Source organism: Pantherophis guttatus, chromosome 2 (assembly GCF_059756535.1).
Source record: "Pantherophis guttatus breed Tessera chromosome 2, ASM5975653v1, whole genome shotgun sequence".
Taxonomy (NCBI): Eukaryota; Metazoa; Chordata; class Lepidosauria; order Squamata; family Colubridae; genus Pantherophis; species Pantherophis guttatus.
In genome coordinates, this window is record NC_142064.1 from 182,216,857 (window position 1) to 182,237,201 (window position 20,345).

The 20,345-nt window shown below is 36.6% G+C and overlaps 1 protein-coding gene across 7 annotated transcripts in view; it reads right to left on the reverse strand.

Annotated features, from left to right (window-relative positions):
- The window catches only part of HTR4 (5-hydroxytryptamine receptor 4), a 266,632-nt gene that overhangs the window by 135,128 nt on the left and 111,159 nt on the right, over positions 1 to 20,345 (reverse strand). For all 7 annotated transcript variants that reach the window (XM_034405873.3, XM_087887389.1, XM_034405880.3 and 4 more), the window contains one exon: positions 7,222 to 7,375. In XM_034405873.3, coding sequence (XP_034261764.1) covers positions 7,222 to 7,375 — 154 coding nt within the window. The remainder of the gene's footprint in view (positions 1 to 7,221; positions 7,376 to 20,345) is intronic.

The window sequence follows — 20,345 nt, forward strand, 5'->3', positions numbered from 1 at the left end:
AGTTAATATTGCCTCTCGTGTTATTGACAGCAGATTTTGTCATGGATTAGAATCCTTCATCTAGAGAATAATAATCATGAGAGTTGGAATACTGTCAATGTCAGGCAATAACTACAGAAAAACAAACTTTCAGAAAGGAAGTCAATGGAAAATGGGAAGTGGATTAATGAAGCAAATGTTTATTTGAACAACGGATCTACTGAAGTGTTCTGGGAAGCAGTCTAATGCTGTACGTGTAGTCAGCCATCCTGTATGCCTAACAGAGGAGAAGGGATATCCAGAATATATGTAAGAATTAATGTTTCTGCCATACAATGTATGCTGTGTGACTCGGCATTCAAAGCACTGTTCACTTAACTGTTGTTTTCTTTTAAGTCTAATAGTAAAAATGGTTGTCCCTCATCCTGCTATAATATTTCTGAGACAAATTGAGAAAAAAAATTACTAAGAGCAATTTTGTTTTCCTATCATAATCTTCTAGGATTACGGGGCTGTCAAACCAGAAATCTCAGATATGGAAGATTCCAGAATGACGATTCCATCAATATTATGGAGAGAGGTAGACTTAATAACTGCCTCAAATATCTACCTTTGGATCTCATTGTTGATAGTTAGTTATATTTGTCTTCTTAGTTATATTTATCTGTAGCTGTCTATAATCATGAATAGTTACACTGCTATGCAAGCCTCTTTTTGAAAATTTTGTTAAAATAACCATTTTAGGAAGTAGATTAACAATATTATTTCCATAAATGATGACAGAGAATTTTTTTAAAAAAAACCCTGCAGAATAAAATATGTTCCATCTTTTTGAGTTCCTGAAAAAAGGCTTGCTCTTACAGCTCTGCTTAATAATCTTATATTTTTCTTTTAACTTTTAAAAATTATAGGTTTTATAGCGAGTTCTGGTACCATTCAAAACCCCATATTCATTTCCCCCCCAAATCCTTGAAATTCATCACAGCTCAGAGAGGCTTTCCAGTGCAAAAATTGCCAAAGACTCAGTTTTTAGAGGCTCTTGGATCTGTGTAGTTATAGAACTAAAGAAACAGAACACACAGCTGAAAGAGAACTGTCCAAAATTTTATGGTTTTTGGTGATTCCTCCCTCTCAAAAAAAAAAAAAAAAAAAACTTGTCTAGGCTACATGACAAAAAGGATAAGTAGAACTACAAATCCTTCCTCCATGTACTTCCATGTGGTTAGTAGCTCTAATGATCTGAGCAGACTGGCAGACACTATCTAAAGATTTTGGCTGCATGGAAAGCCTCGTATCAGACCATTAGGTTTTACTTTTGTCCTGTTCATTGCTACATTAAAAATGTATTATGAAATATAAAATAGTTTATTAAATATTTTTAAAAGGAAAAAGTACTAATGCAGCTAATATGAAGTAAGAAAGAAATTGAAGAAAAAGCTAAAAGTACAAGAAAGTAATAGAAAAAATAGCAAAGGAAGAAAAAGTATACAAAGAAATAGCTTCTGATCTTTTTTTACAGCAGTTAAAAGTATAATTATAAATGTACCTCTTATTTTATCATTCAAACCTAACTTTCTTCTTTCTATAATCTGTACTCTCTAATTATCAATTTTCTGTTTTATGCAAAAGGTCCATATGGGAGCAATAAACATAAATATTGTATTTTCTTTTATCAAAGAAGTCAATTTAGCCATCTCAGAAAGTTCCATCATCTTCATTAACCATTCCTCCATAGTAGGTAGTGCCAAATCTTTCCATCTTTATGTATACAACAATGTTACTGCAGTTATCATGTACAAAAACAAAGATCCAGGATCTTTTTTCCCCCAAAGGGTATACTATCAATACAGAAAGATAGATAAGGTGGACAAGTTGCCTATCCTTAAACTGAAAGGACTGTTCTTTAAGGACAGGGGTGTCAAACTCAAAGCCCGCAGGTTGGATCTGTCCCATGGGGTGCTTAGATCTGGCTAGTGGGGCTGCCTTGGAAACAACAAAGGCCCATGATGTGTCTGCCAGCAAAAACGGAGCTTGGGAGGGCTGCACACGGCCCTCCAGAGCATTGTTTTTGCTGGCAGATGGTTGCAGGAGGCTGTCGCAGCCAAAAACAGACCTCGGGAGGGCTGTGCATGGTCTTCCAGAGCTCAGTTTTTGCTGGCAGAGGATTGCAGGAGGCCATCGCAGCCAAAAACGCAGCTCAGAAGCCCATTTTTTATGGCAGAGCACTCAGGTGGCCCCCAACATGAGTGACGTTGATCTGGCCAGGCCCACCATGGCCACGCCTACCTCGGCCCTCCGAGGTCAAACGCAGCCCTGATGTGGCCTTCAATGAAAGTTTGTCACCCCTGTTTAAGAAAACCCTCTTGCAGAAAACATACTCAGATCTACCCCTGAAATAGAATAGACATCTACCTATCTTATATAACCAAGATCTCCCCCATTAGAATTAAGTACAAAATGAATACAACATGAACATATTCATTTAGAGAAGTCCAGACTTTCCTATTGTTCCACCTAAGTCTTGGAGGGATGCTTGAGAAAGAAATTATTTTACAGTTTAACTATTATTTTAGGGTGCTTTTGACCTCAGAATTATAGGATACGACTCTATAACTTTTGTGACCAGAAAGAATACCAGGGCTTATAACAACAGATTTAAAGGTAGTAAACTGTCTCTGAATGTTCCAGACTTGTTTTAACTTTTTTTTACTGTTAATCAAACATTTCAAAATGAATGAACACAGAGTACTGGTATGAACTAAATGTACTTTCACTTTACAGACATTTTCATTTCTTGGATTCAGGGAGCAAACTTTCCATTGTCATTTAAATCATTTAATAACTAAGGAATCAAGTTTATAGTAATCATCCAAATTACAGTAAGCCACAAATAACAGAAAACAGCAAATTGAAAAATGTGCCTATTGCTTAAAGCTATTTAAAAAATGCAAGTAACATACATTTTGGAGGGTACATTTACTCAGCTCTATGATATGGAGAAAAACTTCGCGATAATGGTGTAAATTATCTGGAAACATTTTGAAATATTTGGACTGGATGAGCACAGTACCATTAATTATTTTTATATTATTTATGAAATGTATAGGCTGTCCTAATCTGTTATCACTCTGGATAGTTTACACAGTAAAAACATAAAAAAACACTAGAATAATCAAAAGTTCAAAAAGAACCAACAATTATTCAGAAAAGTCAAAATATCACATGAGATTCATCACCTGTTCTACCCAAAAGCCTGTGGTAGTTTTAATTTAAACAGCTACAAAACAAGGATTAAATGGAGTTATCCTTAAAAAATTTGAAGCTCTCCCTTCCCCCAGAGATTAGTTTAGCTCAGAGGTTAGTTTAGCTCAAATCTTAGTGGGATATACTTTAACTAAACTAAAATCATCTATAGAGTTAAAGCTCAGCGTTAACATTATTTTTCTTGTTTTAAAAACACTTTTTATTGCAACACTTTTTATTGCTATAAAACTTTTGAAAGATCAATTCCAAATGCTTATGGCGGATCAAGTTGCAACAAATTTACAATATGCAAAGCATAATACATTCTGTAATGCCAATAAACCGGGCAGATGGCTGGCTTACACATTAAGGAAGAAACAGAGTATGCGGACTATCGACTGTATTGATATTGGAGGGAAAAAAATTTTTCAACAAAAATTAATTAAAGAAGCTTTTGTAGATTATTATACTAAACTATATGCTAAAGATGATATACAGAATGGACTTATAGAAAAATATTTAGAAAATAAAAGAGTTACAAAAGTTACTAATCAACAAAAGGAAAGAATGAATCACCCTATAACAGTGGAGGAAATAATTGCAGCAATTAAACAACTGAAAACTGCCAAAGCTCCGGGAACAGATGGCTTGACTGCAGTGTATTATAAAACTTTGCAAGCAGAAATGGTGGAACAACTTAGAGACTTATTTTGTAACATACAACAAGGGGGCAAAATACCCCCATCATGGAAAACAGCTTATATTTCTTTGATACCAAAAGAGCAAGCAGGTCCTAAAAAACCGGAGAACTATAGACCAATATCTCTTCTGAATAATGACTATAAAATTTATGCAAAAGTACTAGCCAACAGGTTGATGCCAGTAATTCAAGAGGTGATTCATGATGATCAAGCGGGATTTATAGAGGGTAGATATATGAAGGACAATGTAAGGCAAGTTATAGATATATTGGAATATCTTGAGAAGAATAAACAGATCCCTGCAGTGCTGGTTTTTTTGGATGTGGAGAAAGCCTTTGACAGAGTGGATTGGAATTTTCTATTAAAGACTTTAAAAAAGATGGACTTTGGGGATCAATTTATACAAGCGGTTTCAGCAATTTACCAAGAGCAAAAGGCACAGATTATTATTAATGGAAATTTAACAACAGATTTTAATATTGAAAAAGGAGCAAGACAAGGTTGTCCGTTATCCCCTTTGTTATTTATTTTAACACTAGAAGTCTTGTTGAATACAATACGGGATTCGAACAGCTTGAAAGGTATAGTGATAAGGCAAGAGGATTACAGAATAAGGGCATTTGCAGATGACCTGGTTGTTACCCTTTCATAGCCGATGGAATCAATAATCCAGATGAAAGACATTATAAAAGATTATGGTACAGTATCAGGATTTAGATTGAACCAGAAAAAAACTAAGATGATAGTTAAAAATATGACACAAGATCGAAAATATGAATTTGAAAGGATGGCAGGCTTTGAGATTGTACCAAAGGTTAAATATCTAGGAGTTCAGGTTGCAGAATCAAATATGAAACTATTTCAAAACAATTATGAGGTGTTATGGCGAGACGTACGAAAAGATATGGAGACTTGGAAAAAGCTGCAGCTCTCGTTGCTTGGAAGAATAGCAGCAGTTAAGATGAACATTTTGCCAAGATTTCTTTTTTTGTTTCAAATGATTCCGGTGCTTAAAAGTGATAAACAACTGAAAGAATGGCAAAGTGGAGTGAATAAGTTCGTTTGGAATGACAAAAAACCGAGAGTGAAACTAAAAATTATGCAATATGCTCCAGAAAGGGGAGGTCTTAAACTTCCAAACCTACAGTTATATTATGAAGCAGCAGCTTTGACTCAAGCAAGCGATTGGTTTGGAAGGAATAAGACTGGAATATTGAATATAGAAAGCTTTGACCTTGATCTTGGTTGGCACGCTTACTTATTTATGAAAACAAAGTGGATAAAGTATTTAAAAGCCATATACTTAGAGACTCATTGATGAGAGTTTGGAAGAAGCACCGATTCAAATGGGATTACAAAATACCACTATGGTTGGATCTTGGTCATATTATGTGGAATACAAATATAATGTCACTCGGGGGGTTTTTATATAAAGAAGTTCTTTTTACAGATGCGGGCAGATGGCAACTAAAGACATTAGAGACACTGTTGGACGAAGGGATTAACTTAACTTGGTTACAGTATAATCAACTTCAACTGAGATGGAAAGAGGACCAAAAAACTGGTATTATGTTGCATGAGGAAGAATTGGTTAGACATATAAAAGAGAAAGGTCCAATGCATATTAAAAGGCTTTACAATGTTTTGTTAGAAAGGGATTCAGAAACTGAATTGGTTAAAGATTGTATGATTAAATGGGCACAGAATTTTGCAGAACCAGTAATGTTGGAAACATGGGAGAAAATATGGGTTCAGAACGTTAAATTTACACAATCGCAGAACTTGAGGGAAAATTTCTATAAAATGTTTTACAGATGGCATTTAGATCCCAAGATTTATCCTGTATGTATCCTAATGTTCAGCCAAAATGTTGGAGATGTGATAGTTTAGATGCTACATATTATCATGTTTGGTGGAATTGCAAGAAAGTTAAGGCTTTTTGGATAAAAATATGGTGGGTTATGCAGAATGTTTTGAAGAAAAAAATTCAATTTTCTCCACAATTGTTTTTATTGGGTATAGTAAAGGGTTTTACATTGGATGAAACTAAGTTGATATTGTACATGATAACAGCAGCGAGATTATTGATAGGTAAATATTGGAAAAATGAAGCCTTACCCACCATTGAAGAATGGACTTTCAAGATGGCCAGTTTTGCGGAGATGGCGAAGATTTCAGCATATTTAAAAGATCGCTCACAAGAGACTTATGAATGGGAATGGAAAAAATGGATAGATTATGTGCAGAAAAAATACCAAGTTAGGAAGTATCAAATTGCTTTTTACTGAAAGTTATATAAAATAGAAATGTATGAATTGTGAAGAGAGAAAAAATTATAAGGGGGCTTGAGGGGTTCAAGTTTTTATAAAAAAGGGGATCTTGATGGGATTATATTCTGTGGAAGTCAGAGGGGGAGGGTTAGGGGCGGTTCGGGGGGGTTAGAGTGGGGAGTGAGGGATGGGTTGGGGGGGGAAAGTGGGGTGAAAATGTAATTGTAAAACTTTTGCAATAAAAAAAACACTTTTTATTGTTCTTTTTTGCAATTTTCTTCTTCAATTATTATTATAGAATTTTAAACTGTAGATAATATTGAGAACCTAGAACAGTTTTTCATAAGTGATATTTTGTGGAATCCAAGAATTACACAAGAAGTCACTATGAGAAAACATCAAAGAAAAATAACATTTGCTTACTGCACAAGTCTAGTGTACACAGTGATGGGAATTTTTACACACCATGACTCAGCTGCCGGCCTGCTGCTTTACACTGTGGCAGAGAGAGTTGTGTGGGTTCAAAGGGAATTAACCTTGAGCCAGTCAGGATTGAGGGAAACAAACTTCTGGCAATGTGAGCAGAGTTAGCCTGCAATACTGCATTCTAACCACCGGGCCACTGTAGATAGTATTGAGAACCTAGAGCAGCATTTTTTACCTCCAAAATGTATGTTACATTTATAATTTATGTAATTTATATTTAAATCAATAAAAAGCCACACACAACAGGCACCATATAAATACCACACATAGAACAGCCCAAAGCACACACACTATTAGAGAGTTTTCCTGAGGATAGACTCCAGCATGAGTCCAAGAGCTTGGAAGACTAAACCTCTGGTCCTGGTGACTAACTCAGATTGGATCCTGCAACATTATCCTGGGACATGTATATTTGCCTTTATTCGTAAATCAATAACAATGGTATAGAATCATTCAAGGCTATGCAGGGCTGTAGGCAAAATAAAAGCATTCGGATTTTGACCTGGAATAGGTTTCATATCAGGCAACTGAGATCTACTCACCAAGTCCATGATGCCAATGCTATTCCAGCCTTGCATTATAGGAAGAAAAGAAATAAACATTGGGATTACCCAGCAGCCACTCAGCAATAGAGCAATGCGTAGAGGAGTCATCTTATTCCTGTAAACCAATGGCTGGCAGCAGATGGCATAGTACCTGGAAAGGCAAGAAGAGAAAGCTAGCATAAATAAAGAGCAAAGGCAAGATCAATATGGCTTACACTCTCAAAGGTACTTTTTCAAACTTTGTTTTTCCTTGAAGACATTTCGCTTCTCATCCAAGAAGCTTCTTCAGTTCTGGCTAAAGAAGCTTCTTGGATGAGAAGCGAAATGTCTTGAAGGAAAAGCAAAGTCCAGTCACCTTTTTGAAAAAGCACCTTTGGGACAACCATCACCTGGACGACTGAGAATCTCCACAGACATTGCTCAAATTCATATCCCACTTCCTTTAGAACAGGAGTGTCAAACTCATGTTGTCACGTTGTCATCATGTGAGGTATCGGGACTTTTTTCTCCTTTGCTAAAACGGGGGTGGGCGTGGCCAGTGCATGACACATCTGGCCCGTGGGCCGGGAGTTTGACAGCCCTGCTTTAGAATGTTGTCCTATTTTATCCGAGGACATGAAAGGTCTAATAGTCTTAAATTTAAAGCACACAAAATTTACAAATGAGAAAATTTGCCACATGTCTGAATCAAACGTGATTTCCCTTTCTCTCGCTCTTTCCTTTCATGTACAGCGTAGCTTTTATTTTTGCTCTTCGATATGGTCCCAGTGATTTTTCCAACAATAAGGAAATAAACGTCATCTTTATGCATTTCTGAATTTCCTTGACAGGGAAAAAAGTTTGGAAGTGGATGAAAGTTACTGTTTCTATTCAGAACAAAATCTTCATGAACCTTTTCATTCTTCTCAAAATCTCCAAACTCAAATTGGTTTCTTATTGCTCTTTCAAAGAAGTACATTCATTTTAGTTTGGATGCTTTCAGTGAGAATATGAAACAAACTATGAAAGGTTGTTTATGTTTAAGGCTGCAGGCTGGGGCTTTGCAAGATTAGTAACAAGAGTGTTGTCCTCTTTGTAAAACTCCTACCCAAAGAATGAACATTTGGCTCTCCCTCCAGCTAAAGAGCATTAGAAACCGTTCTTCTGTTTTCTTACAATGTTTAATTAACAGTATCTGGCTTTTTAAACTGCTACTGATGGTTTCATATTCTTATTTTTTTCCCTGTGGAATGCTGCTCTGAACTGATGTGGCTTTACTCTGCTCTATTGATTCATACAAGCCAACATGCGCAAGCAGCCTTGAAAGAATCTTTCTGCCCTGAAGTAAAACGCAACAGGATCAAAATAAAGAGATTGACAGAGATATGGCAATCTGTGTCTGTCTTCTATTTATCTAAGCTCATTTTTATAGCCCTTAAGAGTTTTCCTTTCTCGTTTTTGTGGACTGTTATCCACACATGTGTTATCCACACTTTCTTTGTTCGTTGGTTTATCATTTAGCTAACAGTAAGATATCTAAAATACCCTGTACTATACAAGCAAAACTTAATGGAGCTTAATGGAACCTTCCTTCCTTCCTTCCTTCCTTCCTTCCTTCCTTCCTTCCTTCCTTCCTTCCTTCCTTCCTCCCTCTCTCCCTCCCTCCCTCCCCCCTCCCTCCCTCCCTTTCTTTCATTCATTCATTCATTCATTCATTCATTCATTCATTCATTCATTCATTCATTCTTTTTTTTTCTTGTTCAACCTGGTCTCCCCACTCTGCTTTTGATCTAACCCAGTCTGAAAGGTTAGAGGACTAAATTTATTATTTATTTATTATTTATTAGTCCAACTTATATACCGCCCTTCTCCGTAGACTCAGGGCGGCTTACAATGCATTATAGCAATAGCCTGCATACTTTTTTGTATATACCTGCTTATTAGGGCTTTTGCCCCCCCCCCCCCAAGTGGTGTTGTTCTATACAAAGTTGGCTTATTGCCCCCACAATCCAGATCTTCAATTTACCTACCTCGAAAGGATGGAAGGCTGAGTCAACCTTGAGAGATTTGACCTTGCATTAATTGCAGGCAGCTGGCAGCTAAGTGCTAGCACTTAACAGCACTTTAGTCCGCTGCGCCACCGAGGCTCAGTGCCCCTAGAAGTCTCAAGAAGACCAAATTTGAGGAAAGAGAGAAAAATTCATAGAATAGAAATGAATTTTAACCATTTCTATTCTATGGATTTTTTTCTCTATCAATTCTGTGAGCTCCACCTCTTCTTATGTTCATCATGCAAACAACCTTGAGATATGCAAGAAATCTGAAGCAGCATCTAACTCACCTCCAGAGTGTGGGAGACACTCTGTGGTAGCATTAAAAATGTAAATATTTGGTGAATAGGGAGGCAACTGTCATTATTTGAACCACAGGAAAGCATTATTGAGGAACATCCTAATGATTCTTGTCTCGGAAAGAGTTTTCCCCTCCTGCTGATGTTTATGCTAAATGAGCCGAAAGGTCTGCACAGGTGGTCATATACTGGCAAGAATGAAAAGCATTGCACTATTGTCAACATTAAGGATAACTTAGCACTTAACTTATTGCTAGAGCAAAGAGAAAGACAGAAAAAAGTTGTTTTCCACACGGGGAGCCTACTCAAAGGTAAAGTCCTTACTGGAGATGAATGTTTAAAAGCAGTCTCTGCATATCATTAGAAGGTATGATGAGATCATTAAAATACCAAAAAGTGTGTTAATTTATTTACACAGGGGTTAAGTCTCCAACATGAAGCCTGGAAATGCCTGCTGGCAGTTCCTTGAGGCCCCCAGGGCTTTCGCCTACTTGACCTTTCATGTGTTAGAGAGAGAGGGGGCGAGGGAGGGAAGGAGGGAGGGGAGAGGGAGGGGGCAACCCAGAGAGAAAATCACATGCTACAAAGCAACACATGAGCTTCCAGCATCATTTCAACCAATGGTTTCCAAATGGACTTCATCAACTAGCAGCTTTCCCAGGAAATGGGGTGTGTGCATGAAATTATAGCATGTTGTGGCATTGCACCACAAGGTCTACCCTACACTACCTGAGTTGCAGTGTTGCCCATAATTCTAAAGGAGTTTGTGTTGTGACACTGGGGCATCCTGATTAAAACAGCAAAAGCTGGCAAATGCTGTTTCTGTCAGCTTTCTTGGAAAATAAAATAAAATAAAAATACTTACTTTGGAAGTAAGGTCCCTTCTTACAAAAGTAAGCAAGGAATGAAAGTTTGTTCTCCAAAAAAGGTGAACAGAGGTGTAGCGGGTTGCATTCTGGCAAAATGATATTTTATAATGGGATACACCCCAGTTAGAAAGGAAGTGACCTTTTTTGGGGCTTAATGGAAAAAGACCTGGAGAAAAAATTTGGAATTTTGTTACTATATATGTTAACAACAGTAAGACTATTGTAAGCACAAAAATGAAAGGACACTTTGACTCCTACCATGGACAAATGGTTGCAGAAGTTGATGGAGTTGACTGAAATGGCAAAATTGACTATTTTGTTTAAAGAAAAGAATATAAGTACTTTTGTTTCCACATGGAGACCACTTCTGAACTTTGTGCTTGAAGTGAATGAAAGAATGAAACTTTGATTTTGGGTTTTACCAGTTAGATTGATAGTTCTTTATAGAAATGGCTTGTTTATATTATTATGAAAAACAAAAGTTGTGATTTGATATTAATGCCTTATTTTACTGCAACAGAAAGAGTCAGAAGTCAATGTTTCTTTTTCTTTTTTTCTTATCCTTCCTCACTTCTCTTCCCCGCCCCCAGTTCTCCTATTTACTTTTGTATTTTGTATCTTATTTTATCTTATAACTCAATAAAAATGTTAAACCAAGAAAGGAAGTAAACCTTTTTAGCCAATTATATATGGTGTGAAGACCATTTTTTCCTAAGAGTATTACTGTTTAAAGTAACTGGAAAGGTACATAGAAATTATTCAGGATTGTCAATAAATCTTTTGAAAAAGAACACAAGCATTTGGACATACTCATAGTACACTCATCTAAGGTAAGACTTCTTGCCATTTCCAAAAGAAGGCTGCATGTCATATCCTAGGTGCTTCTCCCATTAAGTGTGAATTTTCCCCACTTACAGTAAATAAAAGAACATCTTAAATGAGATGAGTGGGAGGAGATTAGAAATACTCCTTTTCTTTTTGAGATTTCCAGTAATTTTTATTAGAATTTTTCTATCTTTATGCAAGAATGTGTGTTTGATGTACAAAAATCAAAAGTGGTAACCTGAAGCCCATTAGCAATGTCTCCACATTATTAATGAAAGAATGGAGGAGATAAATTATAAAAATGTACTAATATATGGAGAGATTATGGTATCACTTCAGGAACAGAAGTTGTAAAGATTCTGAAGATAGTTCCAAAAGCCATTCTGAATATGCAATTCACAGTAATTTTTTTTCCAACAAGATAGGTAAGTGGTAAGTGGATTTTCCTTCTATCTCCTACTACTGTATCTGCCTATTATGACCGCATCTGCCATTAGTAGATGATGTACCCATACAAACTGAAACAATAGATAACACACACAGATGTCTCTGCACACACAAACACTTTCACTCTCTCAGAGTATTTAAAATCTAAAGGTTTGTGTCTGATACCATAGGAGCATATTTAGTTGCAGTTCTTAGGAGCATACTAAACTAGACTCTTTGAGAGGACAGGAAAAGTATAGAAATCACAGCATTCAGTCAAAAAGAACTCCCTCACTTCAAGTGTCACATTAATCAAGTTATAACACACTAAGACACTTCAAGAGAGACAGGTTGGGCAAGTATGCCACTTAATCTGACAATGACAAGCCTTCATCTAAAAAGAAATCTTACATTTTTGTTATTTACAATTTCATGGCTTGTTGGGCCACAATCCTGTAGGCTTCTTCAATTGTGTGGTTTGCTGCTCAGGGGAATGGAGTGGTGAAGATACACCCTTTAAGGCAGGGGTGTCAAACTCGATTTCATTGAGGGCTGCATCAGGGTTGTGTTTGACCTCAGGGCGCCGGGATGGGTGTGGCCAGCTTGACATCATTCCTGTAGGGGGCGCTTGTGGTGGCCCGAGTGCTCTGCCAGTGAAAACAGGCTCCTGAGCTTCCTTTTTGGCTGCCACAGCCTCCTGCAACCTTCTGCCAGTGAAAATGGAACTTGGGAGAGCCGGATGCAGCCCTCCCAAGCTCCATTTTCACTGGCAGAGGGTTGCAGGAGGCCTTGGCAGCTGAAAATGGAGCTTAGTAGCACGTTTTTCCTGGCAGAAGCACCATGGGGTGGTCCTTCACTGTTTCCAGGGCGGCCCTGTGGGCCAGATCTAAGTACCCCATGGGCAGGATCCAGGCCCTGGGCCTTCAGTTTGACACACCTGCTTTAAGGACTGCTCCTGTGAGGATGTCAAATCATTAATTCTTTCACATTTAAAGAGTCCTCTACAGGATAGCACCTGATAATGGCTTTGAAACAATTTTGCATTGAATATTTACAAGTCTGTGGATTACTTTTCTTTTTTTGGCAAGACAGAAAATGAGCAGGAAATCCCCTGGCTCTGAATTCACTGAAACTAAAGTAGTAAAATGATATGGAAACCATTGGGAAATGTTGCTAGTTTAACCACAATGAGAAGACAATTCAGTCAGATTGTTCTGCTTCATAGATTTATGAATTTTTGGTCATCTGCAGCTGACAGGCTCATGTAAGGTTATGTTAACTAATAAAAGCAAAGGCTATAAAAGTGTCATCTTGGAATTTCATATTTGTTGGGGTTTCCATGTTAATAGGCATATTTCTCCATAAATTTGCACACTTATAGTCATAAATACATGCTCAAGATATCCTCTACATGTTTAGTTAACTAATAACAATAAAATTCTAGTAATATATTGAGTACAATTGTAGTACAATTTTATTCAGACCACATACATTTTTTATCATCACAATAAGAATGTAGGAAACACAGAGCTTACTAACAGGAATTATTTTAATGCCACCACTAAATTATACCTTGTTATTTTTCTGCAATTAACTTGTAACTGAAATTCCAAAGTTTTAAAAGCAATTTGTGACATGGCTTTAAGGTGTACAATTCATGGGGGGCGGGAGAATTCTATTGCCCCTATAAACTGCATTGGGTCTTCAGATTTATCTATCTGTATACTATTAAAACACTTACTGTGTTTATCTGTTTGTACCTGCAAGTTAGCCCAAACAGCTACATCCCAACAATTTTAAAATCAAGATACCTAAAATCTGCTAGTTTAAAGAACATTTAAAAAATCCAGGACTCATCATTTATTCCTCTGGAATTGAAATTTCCATGATGTTTAGATCATGTTTATTCACAAAGATGTGGCAATTGCAATGCCCTTATAATCGTGGGATCATGATTGTATGATCAATGCTTCCAGCCAGCTTCCCACAAGCAAAATCAATGGGGAAACTAGCAGGAAGTCAGAAGTTGCTCCCACTCCCACTGCATCCTTGCCAATTTGTGGTCTTTCTGTTTATCTGTTTACAAATACTAAATATCTGTTATCTTAATATCTGTTCTGTTCATGTGTCCCACTTCTAAAAAAAAAAAAAGTAAAATTCTAAGAAAAAACATTCCCATGTTTAGATTTCCTCCGAAGAAGAATTCCACTGAAATTTTAATGATCTTGTTGAACTTCAGAATATGTTGGATATATACACTCTTCCTAGGCAGCAATCCTCTCTAACAAACCTTTGATGATAAAGATTATACAGCTAAAAATGCATAGACTTGGATTAGCTTGCACACATAAGCATCTGCAATAAGCATTATGCTTATCATTTATCTATGGAAGGCGAAAGCATCTCCAAGTCAGATATCAGGAATTTCTTTGAAAACCATTGACCATTATAGATTATTAACAGCAGTTCATTTAACCAAACGAATTGGGAAGCTACAAGACTATAAAAGATTGCACTCCATATACGTTTGGGTTGTGGAAGTCAAAGGCAAACGCTGAGAACTGAGGTGGGTTGGATCCTGAGAATTATACTTTGGTGGAAGAATGTTAAAACTGGTTTCTGATAGATAAGATTGAAATAAACCAGACTGAAGAACATATGTGCATTTTAGAATAGTAATTTCTAGCCTGCCATATCCAAAATATCTCAGTCCTAAATATTGTGGTAATAATTTCCACAAATTTAATTAAGAACTGAGGAACGAGAAGTAAACTGGCCAAGTTTGCTGATGCCATCAGAGACATACAAAGCAAAACAAATTTGTGAAGCTCTCTAAAATGGATAAATATAATAAAATGTGCAGCATGGTTAAAAACAGGAACTCACTCGAAAAACATTTCTAGCTTGACATATAAATAGATGTCATTTGAGCTGCTGATAACTGATTAGGAAACAGAATTTGACAACATAATGCATAATAACACTCTTGGCAAAGCAGAATCTAAACCAAGCTAGCACCACTCCCAAGTGTCCTAGAATAGCTGGCATGGTCATAGTTGAGAAAAGCATTATTTCCCCTGAAAAGCCCTCTCAGGAGGCATGTTTTTAGCAAAGAGAAGATGTACAGTAGGCCAAGATCGAAATCATTCTCCAACAGGCTAGGCACATATTGCAAATTTTGTGTATAATGTAGAGCAGCTGGTTTCAGATCTCTGGAAGGAGCTGGGAGGTAATATATTAGGTGTAGCTGGTTAGCTAAATGAAATAGTAATGTAGGAGTGGTTCTTCTACAAGGGGAAAACCAGTCAAATGGAATAAGAAGTACACACACCATGCCTGCCAGCTGATGCCACACATAGCCTATCTACCAAGGGTTACTTGGATGAGAAGCAAAACATCTTCAAAGAAAAAACAAGGAAGTCTAGTTGCCTCCTGAAAAAAAAAACAACTTTGGGACAGACGTGACCTGGATGACTGAAACTTTTAGCTATGCACTTTGGGATGAGCACCCATGAATGGTGTGGCAGTTTCCAGAAAAAACTGCAGACTACAGGAACCATTTGCACTACTCAGGGGACCCTGAAGTCACAGATAAACTTCCAAGGGCTTCAACAACTCCCTAAAAGAATGCAAATGACCAGCTGTCGCAAGGAATATAAATCCTTCCATTCCCCACCATCTAGTCAGAGCTGAAGAAGCTTCTTGGATGAGAAGCAAAATGTCTTCAAAAAAAAACAAAAAACAAGAAAGTTCAGTTGCCTCCTGAAAAAGCACCTTTGGGACAATCATGATCTGGATGAGTGAGAATCTCCATAGACTTTTACCAAAAGTTATGTTACCCAGCTTCGAATTTAGAGATGGGAGAGTTTAAGGATGGATTGAATGAATGTGAGAAATGAATGTGAGAAAACCCAGATGTTTCCGTGATGACTCTCAGGGCTACTCTCCTACTGTAACAGGGCTGTCAAACTCGTGGCCCTTGGGCTGGATGCGTCATGCGCTGGCTATGCCCATGCCTGGTTTAGTGAAAGGGGAAAAAGTTGTGATACATCACATGATGCCATCATAATGATGTGAGTTTGACACCCCTGTACTGTAGCAAAACTTAAGGGTTTCAAAGAATTCACATTGGTGTTTTCTGTGATTGTCTGGAGCATGTGGTTATATGTACATGGCATAAAAATGGTAAAACTTGATCCACTTCTCCAGTGGTGGGTTGCCCCTGGTTCGGACCGATTTGCAAGAACTGGTAGTAAAACCAGCGGGAGGCCCCACCCACCGCCCTGGATGTTGTAATCGGCGATCTACACATCCCGTTGCGAACCGGTAATAAAGATAAGTAGAACCCACCCCTGCACTTCTCCCATTTTGTACCAGATTCAGTACTATGCTTATTGTTGGATTTGGCACAGTGTATATAAAGTTCTTCTCTATTCCATACATGTAAGAATGTGGTTTTTAGTAGTGCTCACATATAAAGTACATTGAATGAAAGAGAATCTAGATATGTACATAAGCAGTGTCAAGACACTTAAAGATGCAGCATGATTTTGATGGTTGCAGATAAAACTTTCTGAGGGTCTGACCCTGTCACTGAAATGAGTAAAAGATTTCATTATCAACTCTTTCATTTTATTTTTAAAAACTGGCTAAGTATTTCAGGCAAGCTCTTTCCTTATTCAAACAACTTATTTTCTTCAGAAATTGATTAAGAGCTCAAATGAGTCTATGGGAGTGTGCAGTTCTAATTTAAATAAATAATAAAGATAATAATAAGGGGCTTGGCCTATTCAAAAGAATATTTTACTTCACAGCTGCAATTAAACTCATCTTATTCAAAGCAATATTTTATTACCAAAATCTATTTAATTATGAGGGCTTTGCTTATCCCAAATTGTATTATTTAGATGTGTTTCTTGGGCATTGAAGAAATTACTCCCAGAGTGGCAAACTCAGTTACTAATGTCTTGCTTGGTTGGATCTATTTATTTAGGGCTTAAAGAGACAAAATACATGCTTTAAGGAAGGAGCAAAAATCAATAATTGTAACCTTGCACATCATATATTGCACAATGTGTCTAAATCATGACCCTATTTCTGTCATATTAGTAAGTTTGAGCTAAGAAAATCTATTTACTAACATACATACATGTTTTGCAAGAGGGTTCCACTAAAGTATTTGGGGAGGCTTTCAGTGACAATAGAATTAATTACTGTTCTCATATATTTAAAAACAGATTAGTAAAACACTGTTGAACCGAGTAGAACAAAAATGTTCCATAAGTGATTTCCTGTCCCAATTACAAGGATTCATTTGTACCCTTCAGCATCAGTCCTGTTCCTTTCATTTCCTTTTTTGCAGTAACTCTCCTTCATTACAGCTGAACAACTAAAATACCTTAGGAAGAGGAATGTAGTTCATTTATAGCTGGGACTAGGAATTAATTACTTTTACCTATTTTAATTCCAGCTACTCAATTCCAGCTCTTGGTTTGTTTTCATCTGTACAAAAATTCAGCAGGCTCATCTAGAATGGAATCTATATTAGAGATTATGTAAAGATATTTACAAAAACTACTTGATTTTAAGAAGAATCTCAGTCTTTACTGAGACTGAGAATTTACTTTATGGGATACACAATGGAATATCCATAAACTTGAATGTTCCCCTCCCCATAACTATCAGTTGGACTTGTGCATTCAGATAGACTATCATGGCATAGCATCTCCAACATCAAAGTCTTGCAAGTGGCTTAGCAGAACTCCATGGCCAATGACAAGTAACACCTTTGGGAAGGATCTAAACAGGTATTTGAAGATCTCAGACCTTAATCACAGATGGATCACAGAGGTGCTAGAGGGATAAACAGGGACTACTCATATACTGTACATATTTAATCATAAATTTCAAGGCGAAATAGATGTGGAAGAAATATATTTCAATATTGTGTAGCTTTATGTCTACCGATACAATGTTTGTTTTGGATTTCTATATATTCAAAGAGATTTATTAGCGGAGGGGAACAATGTATGTCTTTGCAAAAGGCTGTTGAACTTTGCAATCATAAAAAATCAGCCACACACATATAAGAGTATCTCTACGTGGATCAGAAGAAAGGCCTATTTTTCTTAATATTTTATTTTCTAGATACTAGATGTCAATTAAATCTTAAACTGATCTTTTAATACAAAAGGTTGAAACTATTAATGTTCTTTCATGGAATAATACACAATTCTTCTGTTTGAATTTTCCAGGACTGTGCTAAAGAATGGCTTTACATTCTTAAGCTAATGACAATCCTTTTCAAACATGACTAATTGTTTCTGAGCCTAGTCATTATCTCCCTTGCCTTTCCAAATTGCTAGATGTATTGTAGACATTAACAGGGATTAAAGGAACAAGCAAGATGGGGTGTAAGGAAAGCAAAAAAGGCATTTATATTTTACAAAGAGTTATCCCAGATTGTGGAAGGAAAATAGCTGGGGAAAAATCTGTTTAGAGATGTCCCCAAATTCTTAGTCTGAGAATTCAGCTCTAGCACTATTCACAAACATCTCCCAGACTCTATTATCTCAAAAGAACCTCTTTCACTTACTCTTTACTAATCAAGGTGCTGATGAAACTAAGCAAGGCTACATTTCACATTAAACAATGGGATTTTCATGAAAGTATGACAGGTGTTCCAAAAACAGAATAGACAAATAAGAAAATAAAATAAGCAAACACTTGTTAGGGGATACAGGCAAAGAGCAGCAGGCCTTCTGATAAGCAACTCCTAGGAAAGTCCATCTGACATCCATTTATATCCTGTTCTTCTCCAGAATATTTTCTGAGATCTAGAGTGTTGCCAGTGGTGAATTGTGCCTTAGATGCTTCCATGAATCAGACTCCTCTAGGCAGAAAAAGTCTGTCCTCTCATCATTTATTGCTTGTCCTTTTTTTTTTTTTTTTTTGTGGACTTCATACAGGGTTTCAGGACTGAGTTTTGACTGAGCAAAAATGCAAACTGATGTAGTTCCTGCCAAGTAAATTTGCAAGTGAAAGAACTGGGCCACATTTGCATTAGTTCTTTTTTCCTACAGAGCTGTCCTATAAAATATTTCTATCAGCATGTGATGGATATAGAGGAAAACTGACACTCCTAATATCATATTTATTATTAAAAGGTGTATGTTGCCCTTCAAACAGTTTTCCCAAGGTAGTTTATGCCAGAAAATATAAATAAAACAACGTATCAGCAATAAAAGCATAAACAATAGACAACTTGGTTAAAAATGTCATTATGTTACATATTCTCAGTTTAATATATTGAAAGGTTTGGGGCATCCATGGCCAGTAAATCTTATTAGCATCAATCCACATGGGCAAGAAAAGGCTGGGTGCAGAAATGTTGACCCATTACATCTTTCCTTCATTTACTTTCCTATAAAATAGATTGCAGGAAGCCTAAAATCAGCCATTAGGTTTCTTCCACTGGCTGAGAACAAAAGGTTCTGCCTGTTAAAAAAAAAAACAACCCAGCAGGTCAGTTCCGGTCAATAGATGCATGAGAACCCAGATGGCCAGCATTGATGAAATGAAGCTCTGTCTAATTTAGGAGGCAAGTCATTAATAAGTTAATCACATAGCTTAATGAAGTAATGACTCTAGCCCTGGTTCTCGTGAGGCAGTTATTCCACATAGACAAATGGTGTTTAATATGCAAAGAATCCTTCCTATGTTTTATGTACTGAAATGTAATTATATACATACTGTATTTTACTATCAGTGGGTCAATAGAAAGAAGTATTTGCTGAATTAATAAAGGTGTTATCTTAATATTAATTAATTAATATTTGAATATTAAATTCAATCTTTGAATTTTAATATTCTTTGAATCTTAATCTTAATCTTTGAATATTAAATCAATATTCAAAGAAAATAGCTAGATAAATGAGAAGAATATGCTTACTTTATGTGCTTGTGTATCATATTTGGGGAACAATATCATTTCTGTTCTATTGTAATTGGAGGAGAGAGTGCAGCAGTATATACATATATTATGCTGAATAAAAGAATTTTGTTGTAACTCCTATTTTTGTACCCTAGAAATTCTAGCATTGTGCATAGAAGTCTCATAAAGAATATCAGCTGCGGCCATGTACTAAGTTGTCATTTATTGCTGTCACAGCTGCTTCCTGTCATTATTGAACAAACTGGCACAATTCCAAAGATCAGCTCATATTTTTGTATTTTTCAGGCCAATGGATGTCACCAGAGATAGCACTTTGTTTCAAAGCAACAAAACATGGGCGTGCAGATGTATCCTTCTCCATCGCTAGTTTTCATTCTGCAAATCTTCCCTCTTCACTACTGAGAAGGAACGGGAACAGTATCTCTAAAGATTCTTCCTTAAGAGAAAGCTGGGAAGCTTTCTCCAGCAGAGGAGGAAAAAAAAATCAGGTTCAGATGGAGAACTGAAAATCAGGAAATATCACCTGCAGGGGGAAAAAAGTACATTCTTCCTCTTTTAACTCTGTACTGATTTAAATAAAACTGAAATAAATTTAAATTTTTAAATAAAATGTCTTAGTTAGAAAAACTGCTATCTGACTCCTCCTGACTTGCCTTCATGGCAAGTCAGGAGGATCTAGTATATCTTCCATGTACGTGAATCTCTTGTGAGCATTTTA